General features: G+C 41.4%; 1 protein-coding gene across 1 annotated transcript in view; it reads left to right on the forward strand.

Annotated features, from left to right (window-relative positions):
• PRMT7 (protein arginine methyltransferase 7) overlaps positions 1-19,045 on the forward strand; it is a 63,554-nt gene that overhangs the window by 19,323 nt on the left and 25,186 nt on the right. The window contains exons 16-19 of the mRNA XM_074913669.1: positions 57-217; positions 1,320-1,416; positions 1,970-3,341; positions 6,857-7,882. Coding sequence (XP_074769770.1) covers positions 57-217; positions 1,320-1,416; positions 1,970-2,128 — 417 coding nt within the window. The 3' untranslated portion in view covers positions 2,129-3,341; positions 6,857-7,882. The remainder of the gene's footprint in view (positions 1-56; positions 218-1,319; positions 1,417-1,969; positions 3,342-6,856; positions 7,883-19,045) is intronic.

The following is a 19,045-nucleotide window of genomic DNA, read 5'->3' on the forward strand; positions in this document are numbered from 1 at the left end:
AAGGACTGCTTGCTTTTGGATTGTTTTCAGATAGTTTTATTACTTTCTTTTTTCAGAATTCTCTGAATTTTAGGGAATCCAAGGAAGCAGAACCTCACCCTCTGTGGGAATATCCTTGCAAGTCACTCTCTGACCCCGAGGAAGTTTTGACATTTGACTTCAGAAAGACTGTACCGCAACACTGTCTCAGCACAGAGGGTTCTATAAAGCTTTTACGGTGAGTTTTCTCATTGCAGTAAAAATTCCTGTCATCATCCATTTTTTTACCTCTTACTCAAGCTTTTTGTGTATTACAGGTAACTAGTGGGTAAATACTTGCCCATTCTTAATAATATGACCTAAAGTTGTGGATGTCATTCTGACACAAATTTCTTGGGGCTATTCACAATAGTCTATAAGGATAATTTCCTAGATAATATGCTTGTATTTTAAAAATAACATTTTTCTAGATGTTACCATGATTTAAATCTTAAATAGATTCATTTATAGTTTGGAGAAAATAAACCATTGTCTGGATGTTTTTAATCCTTCTGTTTGTTCCCTATTACTGAGTTCTTGCAGAAAAAGCTCCTTTTTAGCTTTCCAAATTACTCTAATAGCTTTAAAGTGTACACTATTCTTCCTTTTAACTATAACTCTGACAGTCTTGATATTTGTCACATGTATTCTGAGATATTTTCACTAATAATCGAACTAGAGATTGTACTTAATTCTGTTCAAACTTGAAATACTGTTTAGACTTAAAAAACAGAGGAAATTTATTTTTAACTATCTCGAGCTTATGTAACTCAAACACTGCTGTAATTATACGTTTCTCTTTGTGAAACAAAATTCAAGGTTTCACAAAATCTAGAACCATCTGCATGGGGTCTCTGCCTTTGCACCTGCTGTTGTATTTACAGGCAACACACTAGCATGACCTCTGCCTCTTGGGCAGCAGACACTTGAAGTGAGATGGTATGCGTGGTAAATATTTCCTCAAAATTCAGAAACAATAGAAGCTGGGGTCTCTGAAGGATGTACTCCAAATATGCCATATAATTTATGCCATGTTATCAAGTGCCTGTTAAACGGCTGTAGTTCTGAGCAGATTTAGTTATGACATATACTGCTTTTCCTTGTCTTTTTTAGGTTTCATATCTGCAAATACTTCAAGTTGCTACCCATTTACCAAATCATTCAGCTGTTCAATGTTTTTTCAAGGAAACGAGTTATTCATGCTTTTATAGCTCTCACCTAAACTATCTGAGGAATGGGTGAAGCATTTAAACTGTCAGTATTGTATAAAGTAACAGGTTTTTATCCTCGCCTCTCCCCAGGAAAGGAAAGAGCCATGGAGCAGTTCTGTGGATGGAATATCATCTTGCTGCTGATATCTCCATTAGTACAGGACTGATGCAAATTTCAAATGAAAAGGTATTTCTTCAGTCTAATTTATTATGTCAAGGTTTATAGGATTACAGTCCTGAAAAATGGGTCTCTGCTGGCTATGCTTGGTTTATGCAGTGCTTGTTGTTACACTAGTTGAATACTATGTACTCAGAACTAGTAGAGCTATCTGTCCATATTTTTGGGGTGAACAGGAGATGTACCTTAGAATGGGAGAGTCTGAATTGGATCCAAATTCTCCCATAGTTTGGACCACATTCAGAACTTAAATACGATGCTAGCTCAACGTAGAATTTATTCATGCAATGTCCTCTTCTCAGTTTTAAAAAAAGCAAAAATGTTGAGGGGAAGGAGTAAGTATTTTTGGTATTCTATCTAAATTATTCTTTGACCAAATCCATTTTTGTAGCATATGGTATTTCAAGTTATGTATTCCTGTAATGGAATGAGTAGCAATGGAAGTGATAACCATCTGATCGTTGTGTACTGAACTGGGAACAAGAACTCTTACTGACTTACTACTGTCTAGGAATAATATTGTAGAGTTTTGACTGCTTTCACTTTTAACTCTCTCCTGTAGGGAAACTGTGAATGGAATCCCCACTGCAAGCAAGCTGTCTATTTTTTCAGTTCTGTTATTGAATCAGAAACTCTGTCTGACCTTCCTAGTGCTGTCACATATGCTATAAATTTTGACACAAAGACAGGAGACATTGCCATGGATTTTAAGCTACTGTAAAATACTTTCCTTTTACTCATGTTCCTAAATTATAATAAACTTATATAGTGGGGTTTTTTTTTGTATGGCAGAGGGATTTTTTTATTGTGCTCAGAGACCAAACTGACCGTTGTGAAATATACTTTAAACATTTTTGGTTTTGTTTTCAAAATACATAGTTGCAGAGCTGATGAGGAACCTTTCCTTAAGGACAGGTATTCCTGACAGGGTTTATATACATAAACACACATACTTGCTATCACCTGTTTCAATGTGAATCTCTGGTATTTTGGGGTTTTAAATAATGTTACGGAGCTACAAAACAGTTGATGTACTGGTTATTGTGTGGCGTATCAGTGGATGAAGACACTAAACCTTACACTAACATTAGATAAAAGTGAGTTAAACTCATCTGTTTCTAGGATTTGCTTTTGTCAGTGTAAAATGGGAAATAATCTTCAGAGCACACAAAAAGAAAACCTAAGTTAAGGTACATATCTATATTAGTGCACTTAATAGGAAGAACAAATCAGTTCAGCTGCCCAGAGACTTGTGTAAGTTGAGACTGTACTAAACTGGAATGGTCAGAGGATTAAAGTATGAGGCACTGACATCCTGCTGGAGTCTGAGATGGTGTGTTTCTGAAGAGATGTTTGCCAAACAGTCGCTGAAGTCTGTAAAGGCATAACTGGAACTTAGAAAATGTACATACTTTGGTCCATTAGAAGTGACAAGCTGATGGTAGTCTGACCAGAAACAAAAGGAAAAGAGCCATAGTCTAAAAAAACTTGCAAATCTTTAGGAGATATGCGATATGCATTATATGATCAAAAATGTGGCCTTGTACTTGTTCCATCAGAGGGCTAAATAATACCTGCCAGTTTAGCTAAATCGCATATTGTTCTGCAATAGCACGAATCCACAACTGAGGTTTTCTTAGTTGCATTCCAGATCACGCTGTCAGAAGTTGTAGTGTGTGACCATGTGTGTGCAATTAATTCTGCTTTAGATGAACAATCAATTGGTGTATCCGTTTTGTATGTGTGATCTATTAAGGGAAATAGAAAATCAATGTACTGTCTGTTCTAAATTATGTCAGCCACCTGCAGGGATAACTCTGTTTACCAAAGCTACTCCTGTTTCCTCTGAGCAGCAACTTCAGCAAAGTGAAAGGAATGCCTTAAAGAAGTCATGAGGGAGCATGGCTTCCTGGTCACCATGATCTGTAACTCTGGTGAGTAGGAATTTTTCCTCTTCCTAAGAGAGTTATCATATTTATAGACCTGGAAGCCACATGAAATATTCCTATGTTTTTTCAGAAACTATTTTCCCAGCAAAGGTTTTCACACTTACTGCATGTAAGGAAGCAATGAAATACATGACTAGTGTTTCCCACTAAGGCAGAAACCCTGCAGCTCCTACTGAGATCGGTGGACTTCACTTTTCAAAACTGTACTTTTAAGATGCTTAACTTCAGACTCTCATTTCTTACAAACTTCACTGGAATATATCCGTTACTCTTCCTTAAACAATTGTTTCTGATTTTGATACCCTGTGCCTAGCCCACAGAAAGCATGGTGGCACAAATCTGTTTGTCATATGTTGGGAACATAAGCTGTACAATTGTAAAGGAACAATAATATGGCCAAGCCTTTTAATGGTAAAGTCTTAGCCCTTTATAAAAAAAAAAAAAAAGTCAGTTGTGCAAGTCTGAATGGATAAGGCTTGCATGGTATGGCCCCTCTTTTCCTGGAGGAGATAACACAGTAGAAGAAACTTAGATGTTGCCTCCTGTGTTTGTTTGTGGCCTGACACAGAAAGCATGAGCTGCTGTTCTGCAGGAGGAATAGCTTCTGAAGGTGCTTTGCATTTAACTGCAGAAATTATTCTAGATGTAACAGAAGCATACAGTGTTCCAAAGGGAACACAGAACTAATAGCAATATATTAGAATGTATATGTTTGAAAAATAAAAGAGAACAAAACCACAAGTGAATTTACAGTATTATAATGTCTAGTGTTAACTTTCTCAAAGATACCTATGTATGTATGTGCCTGAATCGTACTTCCTAAGAAAAAATAAACAGATAAATTCACTAAAATGCCAAAGAGAAGAAATCCACATTGATGGGAATTTGTATTTAGTTATCAGTGTTTTATATGTTGAAGATACGTGGGCACTGTGGTAGATACCAGGCATGGTGACTGAGAGGTGCCCTTTTAAAACCTTTCTGGTATTGTGAGACTTGGGACTATTGAGATTCTCAGAGGGGGGTGTAGTGCAAGTGAAGGGCACAGGCTAGATGCAGTAGCTAGCATATCTGCCGAACTGTGCTTCCAGCACTGAACTGCGGCAATTGACATCAATCATATTATCTGCACGGGACAAAAAACATCCTAGATTTCAGTATACCTGGAGTGATAATTGTATTGCTACTGTCCAAAAAATAAAAAGGCTGGAAAGCTGGAATGCTGAGCATATTTTAGCACCTGTGCATTCCTTAGAGGAACAAAAGCTGATGGCTGTGCTCAAGCAACCTTGTGCATGTTTTAATTCACTGTGAGTGTGATCAGCATTACTAATGCTTGCTGGTTATGCTTATGCATTTAGACAGGCACTGAAACTGCTTTGAGGATCTGGTTAAAACATGCTGGAAGTCATTATGTTGAAGTAAACCCTTACCACATGTATGGTTTGAATGTTTTCACCAAAGTCACACCACTCATTAAATTCTGGTACATACAAAACATAGATAGCTGTGTTGATACGCATCTGGGCTACTTGGGGCATATGTAACTAGGAGTATTTAGTGTATGTGTCAGTCTTTGTGTGAATTCTTCAGGATGGACCTAAAAACTTAGTGTGATCTGTAAATTGTGTGGCAAATGCTATTTATAGGAGGATACTGGTCATTCGTTACACATATATGCAAAACCAGAACAAAAAAGTACTTTTATCACTATCCTCTTCTAAAGGGCATTTTACTGCAAGCACACACATGGGAGAGGAAAGCCACTTTATCAGAAAAACACATCCAGTCTCTCCTACTTGTTCCCAGACCTGACAGAAGCATTGCCATGATGTGCTGAGTTGGGAGAGCTTCTGGTTACTGGCGTCTTAATAAGCAGAGCAAAAATCCTACTTTCTCTTGGAAGGAACTTATTCTGTGCAGCCACAGACAATTTTTTTTCTAAATGACAACAACTTTGATCTTGACTAGGCCTGCAGGCATAGATGCATGTTTTAATAGAAACAGGATCCCCTGCCACCACTGAACTAGCAGTATTACAGTTCACATGTTGCATGAGAGCCAGTGTATAACTGGCAAATTTTTTAATGTGGCACAAGAGATGCTTGCAGTAAAGATGCAGGTTTTATTCAGGTATTGAAAATAATCATTAACTACAGAGTTTTGCCATTTACATTTAACTTCCCTACTGTAGTTTTGCTGCAAAAATAATAACTTTTCTGTAGCTCTGAACTGTGGTGAAAAGTTTTATTAGTATTTGGTGGTTATCGCACCCCAAATCCACAAGAGGGTGCTGAGAATCCACTTTTAAATTTCTAGTGCATTTTTTTTTTCAGATCTTGTTTACTTCTAATATGGAAAAGTGCCCAGACTTGCTGTCACATCTGCAAATAAAACGCTTGTGATGTTATGAGATACACTGTATATACATGCACAGCAATGGAAAATTAGTACAAAAAGTGACAGCTGCTAGTAAAACTAATAGAGGCGTGCACCTACCATAAAAAGCAGGCAGATAACAAAGTGTCTCATGCTGAATACACAGAATGAATAATACTCTTAGAACAGTGAAATTGTTGTGGTCCTAATGAACGACAATCTTGCGTTTTAAAGTGTGTTTTCTAAGTCGTGGCAGCTGCAAGATTTGTTCCTGTATTTGCAGAACTGGTACCTTTTGTCTGAAGACCAGGCAATTCAAGGACTGAGATCCCGGAGCTTGCGTTTCTCCTTCATTAGTCCCTTTGAAACTGCTCTGTGTAGGCTTTCTGCATTTAACAAGATAGAAGATGCAGTGCAGGACTAATTCATTTAGTCACTCATCTTTTGTGTTCTATTTGTAGTTACAGCTGGTTGTTAGGAGGGAAGAGACTATTAGAGCTTCGTAGTGTTAGATTTTTCCAGTGATGATTGTGAGCTGAGTACAATGGGTTCTTGTGTTGTCATTCTACCTTATTGACTCTGATGGCATTGCAAAATGTTAATTTGGTTTGGTAGTCAATCATTGTAAAACTTCACATTTCCAAGCATTTAATGCAGATTAATGATTAAGATGCTTCTCAGAGAGAGGTATGTGTTATCCCTGTTTTTCAGATGAGAATAAACTAAGTGTGCTTTGTGTAGGTGTTCAAGTGTTTCATCTGCCCCAGGCCCACTATAAGATTAGGGCCTCGGAGCTAAAAATTACTTGCTCGAGGCCATGCAGAATGAACTAATCCCCTGACTCCCTTGCTCTGCTTTAATAATTTGTTTTCTTAGTGTGATTTCAAATGCAGCCTTATGAGGTTTGACCGAGATACAGCAGATAAAGGCTGAGAGGCAGCAAATCTTTGGGTAACTCAGTAATTAAAACCATGCGGTTTTTAGCATATATGTAAAAAAATATTTTTAATATATATAAAATATGTAGATAACATATATATTTACAATGCTATAGGGCTTTGGTTTTGCTTTGAAAGGCTTTCATGAATAGAACCCAATTTATTTATTCCCCTCCCCCGCAGGATTCTGTCTAGGATTTGAGAGCCCTAAAGATGCCTCTTCTGTGGACAAGGGCGCTAATGAAAGAATGAGAGCTGGTTGTCTTCCTGTATGCAGAGGGAAACCCCACAATTCCAGGTCTGATGGTGCTCTTTGCAGTAGTGTGGACACAGTCTCAGGGTATCTTAGCTCTTAAAATACACAAGAGACTGGCCACATAACCTCTTGCTCTTGTTCAGGGTTTTGCTGAAGTGTAGCTGTGTAACATACTGCAGCAGCAGCCTCTTTGCTGTGGGTTTTGTCTCCTGCTATTTTTCTGCAGCCTCTGCTCTTTCTTGCTTTGCACATCGCTCCAGGTGAAGCCTTGAACTCTTGCTTTGGAAGAGAGTGGGTGCTGCGGTTTACTGAGTGGACTCTTGCTTTTCGAGGCTGATGGATCCTTCTGCATCTGTACTCCCATCAAGTGACTGCTGCTTTCATTGCTAAGAAAGCAATTATTCACAGCCCTGAGAATCAGCAAGTGACGCAGTGATGAACGGGGTGGGAGGGAGAGACAAACAGCCTTTGCTGCAGCACCTGAAAGTGCCATGTTTCTTCTCGACCGCAGCATTTCTAGGAATGGCTGGAGTGACTGAGCAGAGATCTCCACGCGTAATCTCGTGCCCACCTCACGGGCCCTGCGGTCGGTTATACCGCGGGGCTGATGATCACACCCCTGCCTTGAGGTGGAAAGGGCCGTGGGTGCATCCACCACTATTAGTGTACTAAACCGTCCCCAGGAGCCTCCCGAGGCAGCAGGGGAGGGAGAGGCGGGCGGGCGGCCTCAGGGGTTCGGGCAGCGCCCGCTCCCCGGGCCCCTTCCCTCTGTGGGGCGCGCCAGCCCCGCTCCTGGCCGAGCCCCCGCCTCGGGCCGCCATTTTGGCCTCCCGCCGCCTCAGGGCAGGGGGCGGACATGTTCTTCTCGTACCCCCCACCACGGCGGCGGAGGCGACGGCGAGGGAGCAGCCGGTGGGGGCAGCGGCTCGTCTCTGCGCCGCGGGAAGGCCGCCGTAAGCCGGGCCGGGGAGGCGCTGCGGGGCTGGGGGGGGCCGGGCCGGCCGCGCTGTTTGCGCCGCGGCGGGCGGCCCTGGGCGGGCGGCTCTCGAGCGGTTTCCAGTCAGGGCGACGCGGGCCGCCGGCCTGGGGTGGGCCCTCCCCCGGCTGGGCGCGGTGGCCTTCCCTGCCGGGCTGTGGCTGACCGACCCGGCCGCCCCGGCGGGTCTGCACCTCCCAAGGAGCCCGGTTGTCTCCTACATCAAATAAGTTGTGTCTACGCCAGCTTCCAGTCCACAGGTTTGCACGAGGGAGCAAACTTTAGTCGGCTTATAGGCCAGCGTTGTTTTAGAAGTAATAGTGGGTCTTCAGAAACAAAGTTGATGTTTTGAGTGTTGTGTCTGTGTGACTTTCAGACTGAGGAAACCAAGCACACACATGGGTTATAAACTGGTACAAAAAGAATACTCATGCCGTATAATTTTGCTTGCTATTTTGCCACGTGTGTGTCCAGGCATGCAGAGGACCTAGACAGTGGCTTTTAGTATTGAATGTTCATGTCCCTAGTGTTTTAAAACAGCAGTAGATTTAGGATCTCATACCTCCTCAGTTTAAGAGTTCACTCTAATACAGCATATTTCCTGTGAGTGGGACTTCTGTCCTATGGCCTTTTAGTGCAAAGCTTATGAAAAGATGTTTTGAACACACTTAGCCTCTTTCTTCAGAGGTATAAAACAAAAAGCTTGGTTTTCCCCCTTTGTTTTACTGTTACTGAAATTTAGTTGCTTTTATGTCTAATTTGCTGTAAACTTTAGTTTTTCTTCTAGATGTGCCTTTGCAAATAAAATTATTCTAGACAACTATTTTTCAAGCCGTGATGATTGACAAAAAGGCAAACAGCATGTAAGGGTTTTTTGTGGTTTCTGCCCCCCCTTTAAGATACCTTTCTATGTTATGGCTAGCATTTGTATTGTAGTTCTTCTTGCCCTAGGGAAGAAGGGAGAGGGTGATGTGGGATAAAATCAGAATTATTAGTTGCAGAGCCCAGTTTTGGGTTAAATTCAGTGTTAATTCCGTTGTAATCTATACATGCAAGGCTGAAAACTCAGGGGAAGGGTTTTATATGTTAAAATGAACCAGGGATAACTGGACTTTAAAACCTTTCTCTCTCCCTCATTTTAAAAACAAAACAATGGTAACAGCTGTATCGTACCTCCTGTGCTAAGTGACACGGATTAGCCTCAACTGCCTGCATATACAGCTGTTTGCATTACTGTGTGTCTCAGGTAGTGCATTCGCATGCGAGTGATTAAAATGGTCTTTAGAGTCCAAATCCAGTAGTTTTCATTCTGTTAAGAGAGTTTAAGCATCCCTGTTGGCGTTGCTTGGCCTTGGGACTTGGCCTTGTTTAAAATCAGTGGCCATCTCTTTCATTCCTCCAACCTCCCTTGTGCCCTGTTGACTCTCTATCCTGAGAGCAAAGCAGAGGTTTCAGAGGCTAACAGAGCAGGCCAAGGAGTCTCTTGGAATTAGGCAGGGACTTGCACTTCTCTTCAGCAAAAGGTGTTTCTGCCTACAAAAACGTTCATCTAAAGTTTATGCTTCTGGAACTGAAGCGTAAACCCAAAACTTTTTCTGAAGGCACTGATGAGGCATGGGGGAAGTGTGGTAAGATTACAACAAAGTTATGTCTTGTGCAGCCTGTGTGTCACTAGAGAGCACTAATCTGGAGTCTCTAGGCACAGTGTGCTGAAGGGTGAAGGTCTTGGTGGAGGCAGCATGCTGATATTTTTTCATTGCTAGGGAAGTGGCATCTCCTTCATGCATTAAATAACTATTTTTTTAGATTCCAGGGGTTTAGATTCCTCCCCCGCTGCCCCTCTCTTTTTTTCATAATACTGACTAGTGCACAATAAAAACTAGCAGTTTCTTCTGTGTTGCACAGTGCAGAATAAATGAACCGTAAGGTCAACTTTCATGTTAAATGTTATGTTTTCACCTTTTCTTGCATTATCTTGGCACATACCCTGCAATATACATCAAAAAAAGTCTCCAAAAAGGGAAGAAGGCAGAGAAAAACCGAGTAAAGACTATGCCTTCCTATTTCGGTATAAAATAGGCTTTATGTCTGTTGTAGCAGAGCTCTCCACAAATTTCATGGATATATGCTGGCAAAACGTTTTAATTTCTGTGTGTTTTGTGCTTGTTGTGGATGGGTGCTCTTCAAGGCCAGTCTCTTACCGTATCCATGTGCAATGCCTTATTTTATGTTTATAGATGATATGAATGAAACAGCAGGACAGAGGTATAAGTAGCATTTCCCTTCCAAAAGGGGCACCAGCACCTCACATCATCTTAGCAGTTCCTCCTAAACCAGGTTAGTGTCAGGGTTGTGTTATGGAAAGTTGAACTTCTTTAATTATCCATTGTAGATATGCTAATTTACAGATGTGGTTGGCAGCATGTTCCTCATTCCACAGTGGCAGTCATCAGGTATCAGCAGTTTTGTGGTAAGGATGCGACAGAGCCCTTTTAGGTGCTGTTTAGCCCATTCTCTTTCTTTGAAGCCTCCCTCGATGGCAGAACATGTCCCTGTTTAGAATGCTGCCATTTCTGCATTTGTTATGGTGCCAGTCAGCTGGGCTGTGTAGTCTGCCTGAATAAATAAAGGTATTTTCTCACAGGACATCATCTGTTCAGATTGATATAGTGCCTTCTATCCACTGCCAGCTTCCTGCTGCTTTCTTGGATGCTGCTGCCCATAGAGCTTTGCTTATGGGGAGAATATTCTGCTTGTGTCTCTGCCTGTAGCTGGGAACTAGGCACACTGCTCCATTGTTTACCTCCCCTTAAAAGCTGAGAGCTATGACTCTCATTTTTGTGACAGTCTGTATTTGCATTCCCTGGGTTGGCTGGGCAACAGCTAATCATATAATTACATTTAAAATAAGATTTAATAAAAAAGTATCTCTAAAGGCAAGGTGTAGTCATGCTTCTCACCAACAAAAATAGTCAGCAGTGTATGTACAGTGGAATGTTTCCCAAATAACTAAGGGCCATTTAATCTTTCTCAATGTTCTTAACCTTTTGTGTTGCGTTTTTTTTTTTTACTTTTTAGATGCTCTCATAACTTCATAGCATGTCTGCAGATCAAGTATCTCCTACTTCCAATCTCCTACTTCCATTCCTTTTTTTTCATTCCCTCCTGCCCCCCCCCCCACTTTAAGCACAGTCTTCTTACACAGAGCCTTGACAGGGAGCTATTCATACTTGAAGAGTTTCTGCTAGTAAGTGCCAGTTCTGTCCATGTTTAAAATGTGAATAAAAATATCATTTTTTTAAAAGAATAAACTGAAGGTCCCAAACAAATAATTATGCATGCACTTATAAATAATTACTACCCAGAAGCAGAAGAAATTCTGTACTTTTCCCCTGTCCTCAAACCAAACACAGGACTGAGTGGGACCTTCTGGGCTGCTCTGTATAGTCCCTTCCTGTAGTAGGGCTCAGGCGTATAATCTCTCTTTAAAAATACATCAAACCCTGTTTTAAAAGCAGTGAGGTTTCAGAGAGGAATTTTTGTGTGTTTTTTTGCATTCCATTGTGGTCATTTGGAAGCTGGTTTTGAACTCAGCTGGTCTTGTGGTCAGAAATCTTCTAATTGTCAGCCCCTGGGAATCCAGGCCTGGACAAGGACAGCTTATGCTGGCTGTGGAGCCACTGCCCAGCGTTTAACCAGACTCGGTGTTTTTTTCTGTTAGTGTATAATAATGCTACATTTAAAGCTTCTAATTTGCTCTACCACTGGAACACACAGCTGCAGAATGGTGGGGCTGAGGCTTTTGCAGTGAGGTGGAAGGGCACCCAAGGTCAGCTGTGGGCAAGAGTGATCTCACCAGGGTAAGCACTGTTAGTTCAAAAATGCCACAGATTTCCAAGAACACCAATCTAATAAATAATGAAGCAGCTACAGCATGAAGACCTTCTAATGTGCTTATTGTGGGATACAAGACACATTTTGTTAAAAGTCTGGGTTTGTTGTGGCTATAAATAGCTTTCTCGGCAAATGTGGAAAAGAGAAATTATATGTAACCAAAGAGTAAGAGAAAATAGAGTTTAAATACCTGTTTCATAACATCTTATTTTGGGGCTGAAATAATGGACCAGGCTGTGTACTGAGAATTAGTTTGTCTTGTGCAATACACCTTTCATTAGGAATATATTTAGCATAGTGCTTGGTACCATGCTAGGCCTAGGATTTTTTTTCAGTTGGTGTCTTGCAGACCTTGCAACTGCCTTCTGTTCCTTGATACCCTGGAGGTCCTTACTAAGCAATATATAACATTGTGTTGGCTTTGCTGAAGCTGGTGGCAGTGTGGCAGTTGACTTCAGGAGTTTGTAGAGAAAGACCCAACTGGATTTTGCTGGGTATTCAAAATTCTGGAGTGACATTTTAAAAGTATTTAAGAACCTGTTGCAGCCAAACACAAGGTAACAATTATATCTAGTTAGATCCAAAATGATAGTGAGGATGTTACCCAGATTGTAGCAGGACCAGGGTGTTCAAGCTGATTTAGAAATTCATGAACCTCTTTAATGAGAACAAGGCTACCCGGTCACATTTGATGTGGAAAGATGACATCTTCCCCTCATCATGCTCCTCTCTTCCTGTTCATTGTAGTGGGATCCATTCAGAATATACTGCCGTCAGGCGATTTCAGGTTCTGAACTCCCACAGAATGCTGGGAGGCTGCCCATGCAGGCGCTGTAGCATGTGGTGATGTGGCAGCATTGGAAACCCCTTCAGCTGTTTTTACTGCATCATCCAGAATCTTAAAATTACAGAGGTTATTGTGGACTAGAGTAGTTCTTACCATAGTTGCATCCTGAACTCTTGTGAGTTGCTCTGTTAGGCATTTGTGGAATCACAGCTCACAGGTTAAAAGTGTAGGGGGTGTGTTCCCCCATTTTACAAACATGTTACTCTCCTTTCTGCAGGCAGCCCTGTTTCTCTCGTCTAACACTTCAGTGTCTTAGCTCTATCATCCTCCATTTTGTATCGTTAAGGCAGAAGGATTTATATCAGCTAGTAGCTAATAGAGTGTTCAATGTGTGTATCTGTGAGATAAATTCCATTTTAGCAGGGTGGAAAGCGGTCAGAGATATCAATATTTGGTATACTAATGACTACAGCATTCAGGATCACATTAAGGTCTCTGCTGAGCTCATCAGACTGATGCATCTTGTTGCTGGGATTTGGAAGTTTCAAAACATTTGCAAATAGGAATGGGGCTTCTGAAGCTTCTGGTTGCTTTGGATACACACTGCCATGACTTGAGGAGCTTTAGCAGAGCTTTGCAAAAAACTGTTGTAACAGATGTAGTGTAACATTGAAAACTGCTGTGAAGCTTTAGGATTTTGTTGCAGTGTTTATAGAGAGAAAGGATATTCTGACACCTGGCTTATGAACTGTACCGTGACACCTGGAGCAGTTTGGAGTTGTTCTGTCAGATTTAGCTTTGAGACATCGAAGCTTTACTTGCAGAAGGGAAACAGGGGACCTGGCAGTGGTGGGAACCCTGCATGTGTGTGTTGGTGAGTACGGGATGCTCTTGTGGGGAATGAGGGAAGATAAAACATCAGCTTATGGACATTTCCAGAGGAACAGCATAAGCAGGTGCTATTTTCTAGGAATTACACAATTTACAGACAGGAAAGGCAACTGACTATATTAATCAGGGAAATGTCCCTTTATTTTGTGTGATTATATTCAATTACTTCATCCTTTAAAGCACACAGAAAGGCTATAGCATTTTTCTACTACAGTTAATCTCCTCTTTTGATTAGTTTACTGTTTAGATGGTTCTTGGCACCTAGGAACCATTTTCCTTGGCAATGAGTGCTGGGTGCTGTATAAAAGGCAGGACAGTGACACAGTCTTCTGCGCCAAAGAGTCTGTGAGACAGGCAGGAGGAGGTGAGAGGACATAACAAACGGTACAGGCGGGTGGATTGGGTTGATGGGTTGGAAGAGCCTTCCAGTGGTATCAGCATGGGCACAGTGGCGTGTGTAGGGCTGAGCACAACCTCAGCACCTTGTATGATTTGCAGTAGTATGAAAATGTTTGTCAGACCTGTAAGGGGCTTGTGGGGGTTCAGGGGAGGAGGGAAAGGGAATGAATACATGGCCCAGATTAAATGTTGACAGAGATTCCCTGATTATTTTGGGTACACAAACCTAGTATGTAACTATTCTCCTCCCATTTTCTTCTAATCTTAACCTGTGATTAATGCATATTTCTTCTGTCCAGATTTAATGATTGTAAGTTGTTAAATCTGCCATTATGTAAAAGATGAGAAAGAGGATTTTTTTTTTTTTTTTTTTTTTTTCCCCTGCCGGTTGTCCTAGAAAGCCCCACTTGCTGATTTCACAAACGGCTGCTTGGAGCCTTGCCTAAATGTCAGGGAAAGTATGGAAGAAATGGGCTTACAGGTTTAGGAGTGGTAGATGGGAAATCTGGAGTAGTCAAAAAACAACAGTAGAGGGTAAGAGCATGTCTGCTGAAAGGCCATGAAAATGTAGACAAGGAACTTGAATTTGCTGCAACAAGGAGAACTGGTACATCAAAGCATTAAATAGTCAAAGAAAAGGGTGAGAAGAATAATGGTTTCAGCAGCATTCTGAGCAGGAATTTCAGCGGAACAGGGAGGTTTGTGTTTTAATAGGTGCTTTGCCAAGACAGTCTGTACAACAGCCAAAGAGGCAGATGGCATTGCAGTTACAGTGCTGACCGACAGGCAGCTGTGGGCACAAGTTCATAATAAACTACAACTCCTGGGGTGGAGGGAGCAGGAAGGAGATACAATTTTCTGTACTTGTTCTTCTTGGTTAGATGGAAGACACAAACTGTCTGAGAAATGATTGTGTTTTACCTTGTGGTTCTGTAGCACTTTAGAGAGAGAGGAAACCCCCTCAGCTGCTCATGTAATACTGACAGCAGCGGTGGAGAAATAGATCAGGTACTGTGGGAGAGGCACGTACCGGGAATCCACCCCTGGAAAATGGAGTCTGTCAAAGGACAGTGCTATGGTAGCATCAGAACGCGGAGAAAAATCACCTGAACAGTGATGGAGGAAGCTGCAGAGAGCCATTGCTGACATCCTGTCTCACAAGACAGAGTGGTTCCTTCCTGAGCTAATGGCAAGAGACTTATGTGCTGTGCTCTTCTCTCATCACTTGCATTCCACCAAATTCCTCCATTCTGCTTGTGGAAAAAATAAATTCCTTCAAGGTGGGGTTCCCACCAGCTTTTATAAAGGACTTTATCAGAAAAAAAACTGAGGCAATAAAATGGATTCTTTTACCTTGACATTGTTTTGTTAAACCACTGGATTTCTTAAGGACATATGTAGGAGGCAGGGGGGTGATTTGATTTTTAATTATCTTTGACTGGATAATATAAAAGCCTGGTCTTCATTAGTTCCAGGACTAGATAACTGCTGAGATGTCAAGATGTACAGCTGCATCGTAGGAAACTGTTTTTGTGCAGTGGTCCTCCATTAAATGCTAGCAGAACGCAACGTGGAGTGGATATCCTTTTACTTAAAGCGTGGACCTGGTGCGAGATGCGGGGTTTGGGTTTGCAGCAGGCACTGTGAACGCTTGCCTGAGGGCTGCACACCTTGAAAACTGAGCGGAGGGATCTTTGAGCAGTAGAGGGCAAGGTGGAGGGCTGGTTAAAAGCACTCATTTTTTTCCCTCTTTATTTTCTGCAGATTTACTAGAACATGGCTAAGCACAGTGAGACCATACTTGACTCACACAGCAGTCTGCATCTTAGAGTCAGATTTCTGTTAGTGACGTCACACTCCACATCACAAAACCAGAAAAAGTGGACTGCACAGATTCATTTGAGCCTTGAAATTTTATTACCTTGTTTGCATCAACCAGTTATTCCTTTCAGCACCAATAAAAGACAAAAACCCCTCCCTATTTTTCAAAATACCTTGTTTTTATCAGGTCTGAGATTGTGGTTTTCTTGCAGGCAAAGAAACCAATTAAAATATTTAAATTTTTATTTTTTTAATACATTTATAACAAAATGTCAGAAGGTGTGTGCTTACCATATAAAAACATTAGGTTCCAGAAGGATACAATACCGAAAAATCATGGAAATAAAAAAGGTTATTCTTATTATAGGATTTCTAAACCTCAGCAATAATACAAGTCTTTAAAAGCATCAAGATTATATTTAAAACAAGATGGCATGGAAAAATGAGACCTTCAGTAACAATTTGACCCTCATTGTAATGGATGATAACATTGGGAGTTTTTCAAAGTGCTTGATTTGTATTTCTGTTCTCATCCTATAGTGCCAGGAGGAGGTAAAAATGCTTCATTTTGAGCTGATGATATGTGCTGACACAGATGTGCTGCTCTGTGATCCCAGGGTAGCTCAGAGACCAAACTGGGGACAGTCAGATGGGCTTAATTGGGACCACCAAACAAAGGCCGTTTGAAAAAAAAAAAAGTATTTATTGGAATTGTACGTTCCTTCAATCTTACTGTCTTACCCAGCAAGTAGGACTGAGGGTCTTGCCAGACTAGCTGAGAGTGCTTCTGGGGCAAAACCTTGGCATACTACTACCACAAGGCAGGTCTACTCCCTGTTCCAGACAGCTTTCGTAGGGGTTTCCTTCCAGCAGGCCACGCTGCAGCGGGCTGCAGCTTCTCTTGGAGCCAGCCTGTGGTATGGTTTATGTCTGGTTGCCTTAGGCAGCTTCCATTGATGATGGAGTATAACCAGCTGCCCACCACTGGGGTTAGCTAAACAGTCCTTCACGCCGTACTAAGCGGTACCCTAGGCATTACTGCCCTGGGCCTCGCTGGCTGAGCTGTGGTGCCAAGCAGGTGGCTCACACTCCCCTCACACCCTCAGATTAACCGGACCTGAACGTGCCCGAGAGGCTGCGCTCTGTCCATTGGGGTTCTCAAGTGATCTAACAGTACCAACTTTGTGAGGACCTGACATCCTTGAAACTTCTGGAAGTTCTTAGTTTTCAGCTGTCCTTGTTTGTGTCTTTTGTTCACTTGTTCTAGAAGCACTGTTGTAAAATGCAAATTGAACACGTGAAACCGATGATGTTATCTAGCTTTTATAAAAACAGATGACACTTCATCTACAGTATCCCTGCTGAGTGGCAGTTATTAGACTGAGAACAGTGTTATCACCCACTTCTTGAAGATACCTGAAATTCCTGTACAAGCTGGGGTAAGCATAGTAGAGTAGCCTTAACTCAGATTTCTTAGGAATAACATCCTACTAATAAATAGGGTCATGCTGTCCTTAAGCAAAGTGGGATTGACACCTGAAAAGCTGTCCAGGGTTGATTTCCTGGGCATTAGAAGAATGCCTCCCATCTTTTTTAAATGCAAATGTTCAATTCCATAATATCTGTCTAAGGCTTGTAGTGATTGATAGCCTGCCACTACAGGCATTGTCTGAATGATTCCCTGTGAGACAGTGTATGGAACTGTGGTAGTAGTGGTGTAGATAAAACTCATTTTTCTCCAGGATGTTTACTGTTCTGGAAAGGAAAGCCCGTTCATTACAGTTTATGGGTACAGACACTCTCTGCTCCCCCGCAAGCGTACCGAGGCATCGGAAGGCATGGGATCAACCCGAAAAAGCACGGAGAGTCTGTACAGTGGTGCCACAACACCACACCTCCCAGCAGCACACTCTTGCAAAGTTAGATCCTTAAGACAGTAAATTGGTAAGAACTACCTAAACTAATCAAAAGTGTGTGTATTCTTTAGAGAGAGCATAGTACAGCTATCCATTTCTTGATCACTGAGAAACTAAGAACATCAAAATCTAAAACAGTTTTACTTCAAATTTGAAAAAATATTTCTCAGCGTATCTCAAAAAGTTGACAAAAGTGCCTGGTTTTTAGTCAGCACAAAGCCACAGAACTTATTTAAAAGTAATTTAGACCATGTTGGTTTTACTGTAAATAATGTAACACTGGCAGTAGTTTTATGATTATATCCCACACAGTGTCACTCCTGCAAGTGATACTTCGTGAAGTTGATATCAAATTGTAATGTACATTGTTAGGAAAGCTATTAAAAATACTGTACCTTATATTTAATCTTACTACTGAGAAATAGCTGCTGGACAGCACACAAATTGCTACTGATACTGTTTAGTTTTTTTTAAAAAGGTTAATAAAATACAAGCAAGGTAGAAAATAGGATTAAAAGCATTGTTTCAGGTACAAGTTTTTCTGAATTGGGTGGAGAGATAAGAAACCAGAAAAACACATTGCACATACGTGCACCCTCTGTATAAAGAGAAACGTACAAAGTGGGAAACTGGTGGTGCACTGGGGTAGTACACTGAAGTCTCTGATGCTGTAAACTTGAGTTCCTAATTTTATCAAAAAGGAGAATTGAGTCTGGTTCCATTTTTGAGTCCCCATGGGTTATACCTGCAGACTACCCCATGGTTTGGCACAGTACACTTTTTAAGAGGCAGTCTCTGCTGAAGGGATGCCAGGACTGGAAAGAGGCATAAAACATGTCAAGACCAGGTCGAGGGGGAGAGTGTGAGCAGTGGCCTAGGACCTACTTGAAATTAGCCAGTACTGTTAGTCCAGTACTTCCAGATTCAGAATTTCTCTACTTGCACAGTCAGGCTGATCTAAGTAAAACTTCCGTTGTTTACTGTAGCTAATTAAGCCAGTACCAGAGGCTGCACAGATGGGGATTTCTAATTTAAATCTATTCTGATTTAGCATAAGCTGATTCCTAGCAGGTGTAAACTAAACCAAGAGCATCTTCAGGAGTTTGTGGCCAGCATAACTAAAACAGTTTACTTAATGGAGCAAGTTATAAGTATTAGATTAACTCTTCTCTTTTTAACACAGGGAATTTGTAATGTAAGAGGAAATAACACTGAAATTGAACAGGAAGTAGGCAGAAGAAAGTAAGTATTGGTTAAAGAGCAAGGGGTCTCATTGTTCTCCCAGCAACAAATCCTTCTGAATTGAAATTCCAAAAAAACCCACCAAGTCTCGTTATGGACCTGATTCTCAGCTTTTCATTAGTTTTGTTAAGGTTACAGAGGCTAGGTAGGTCAGGTCAGGGGGCTAAGATGGCAGAGGGGAGCCCCACCT

Source organism: Athene noctua, chromosome 9 (genome assembly GCF_965140245.1).
Source record: "Athene noctua chromosome 9, bAthNoc1.hap1.1, whole genome shotgun sequence".
Classification (NCBI taxonomy): Eukaryota; Metazoa; Chordata; class Aves; order Strigiformes; family Strigidae; genus Athene; species Athene noctua.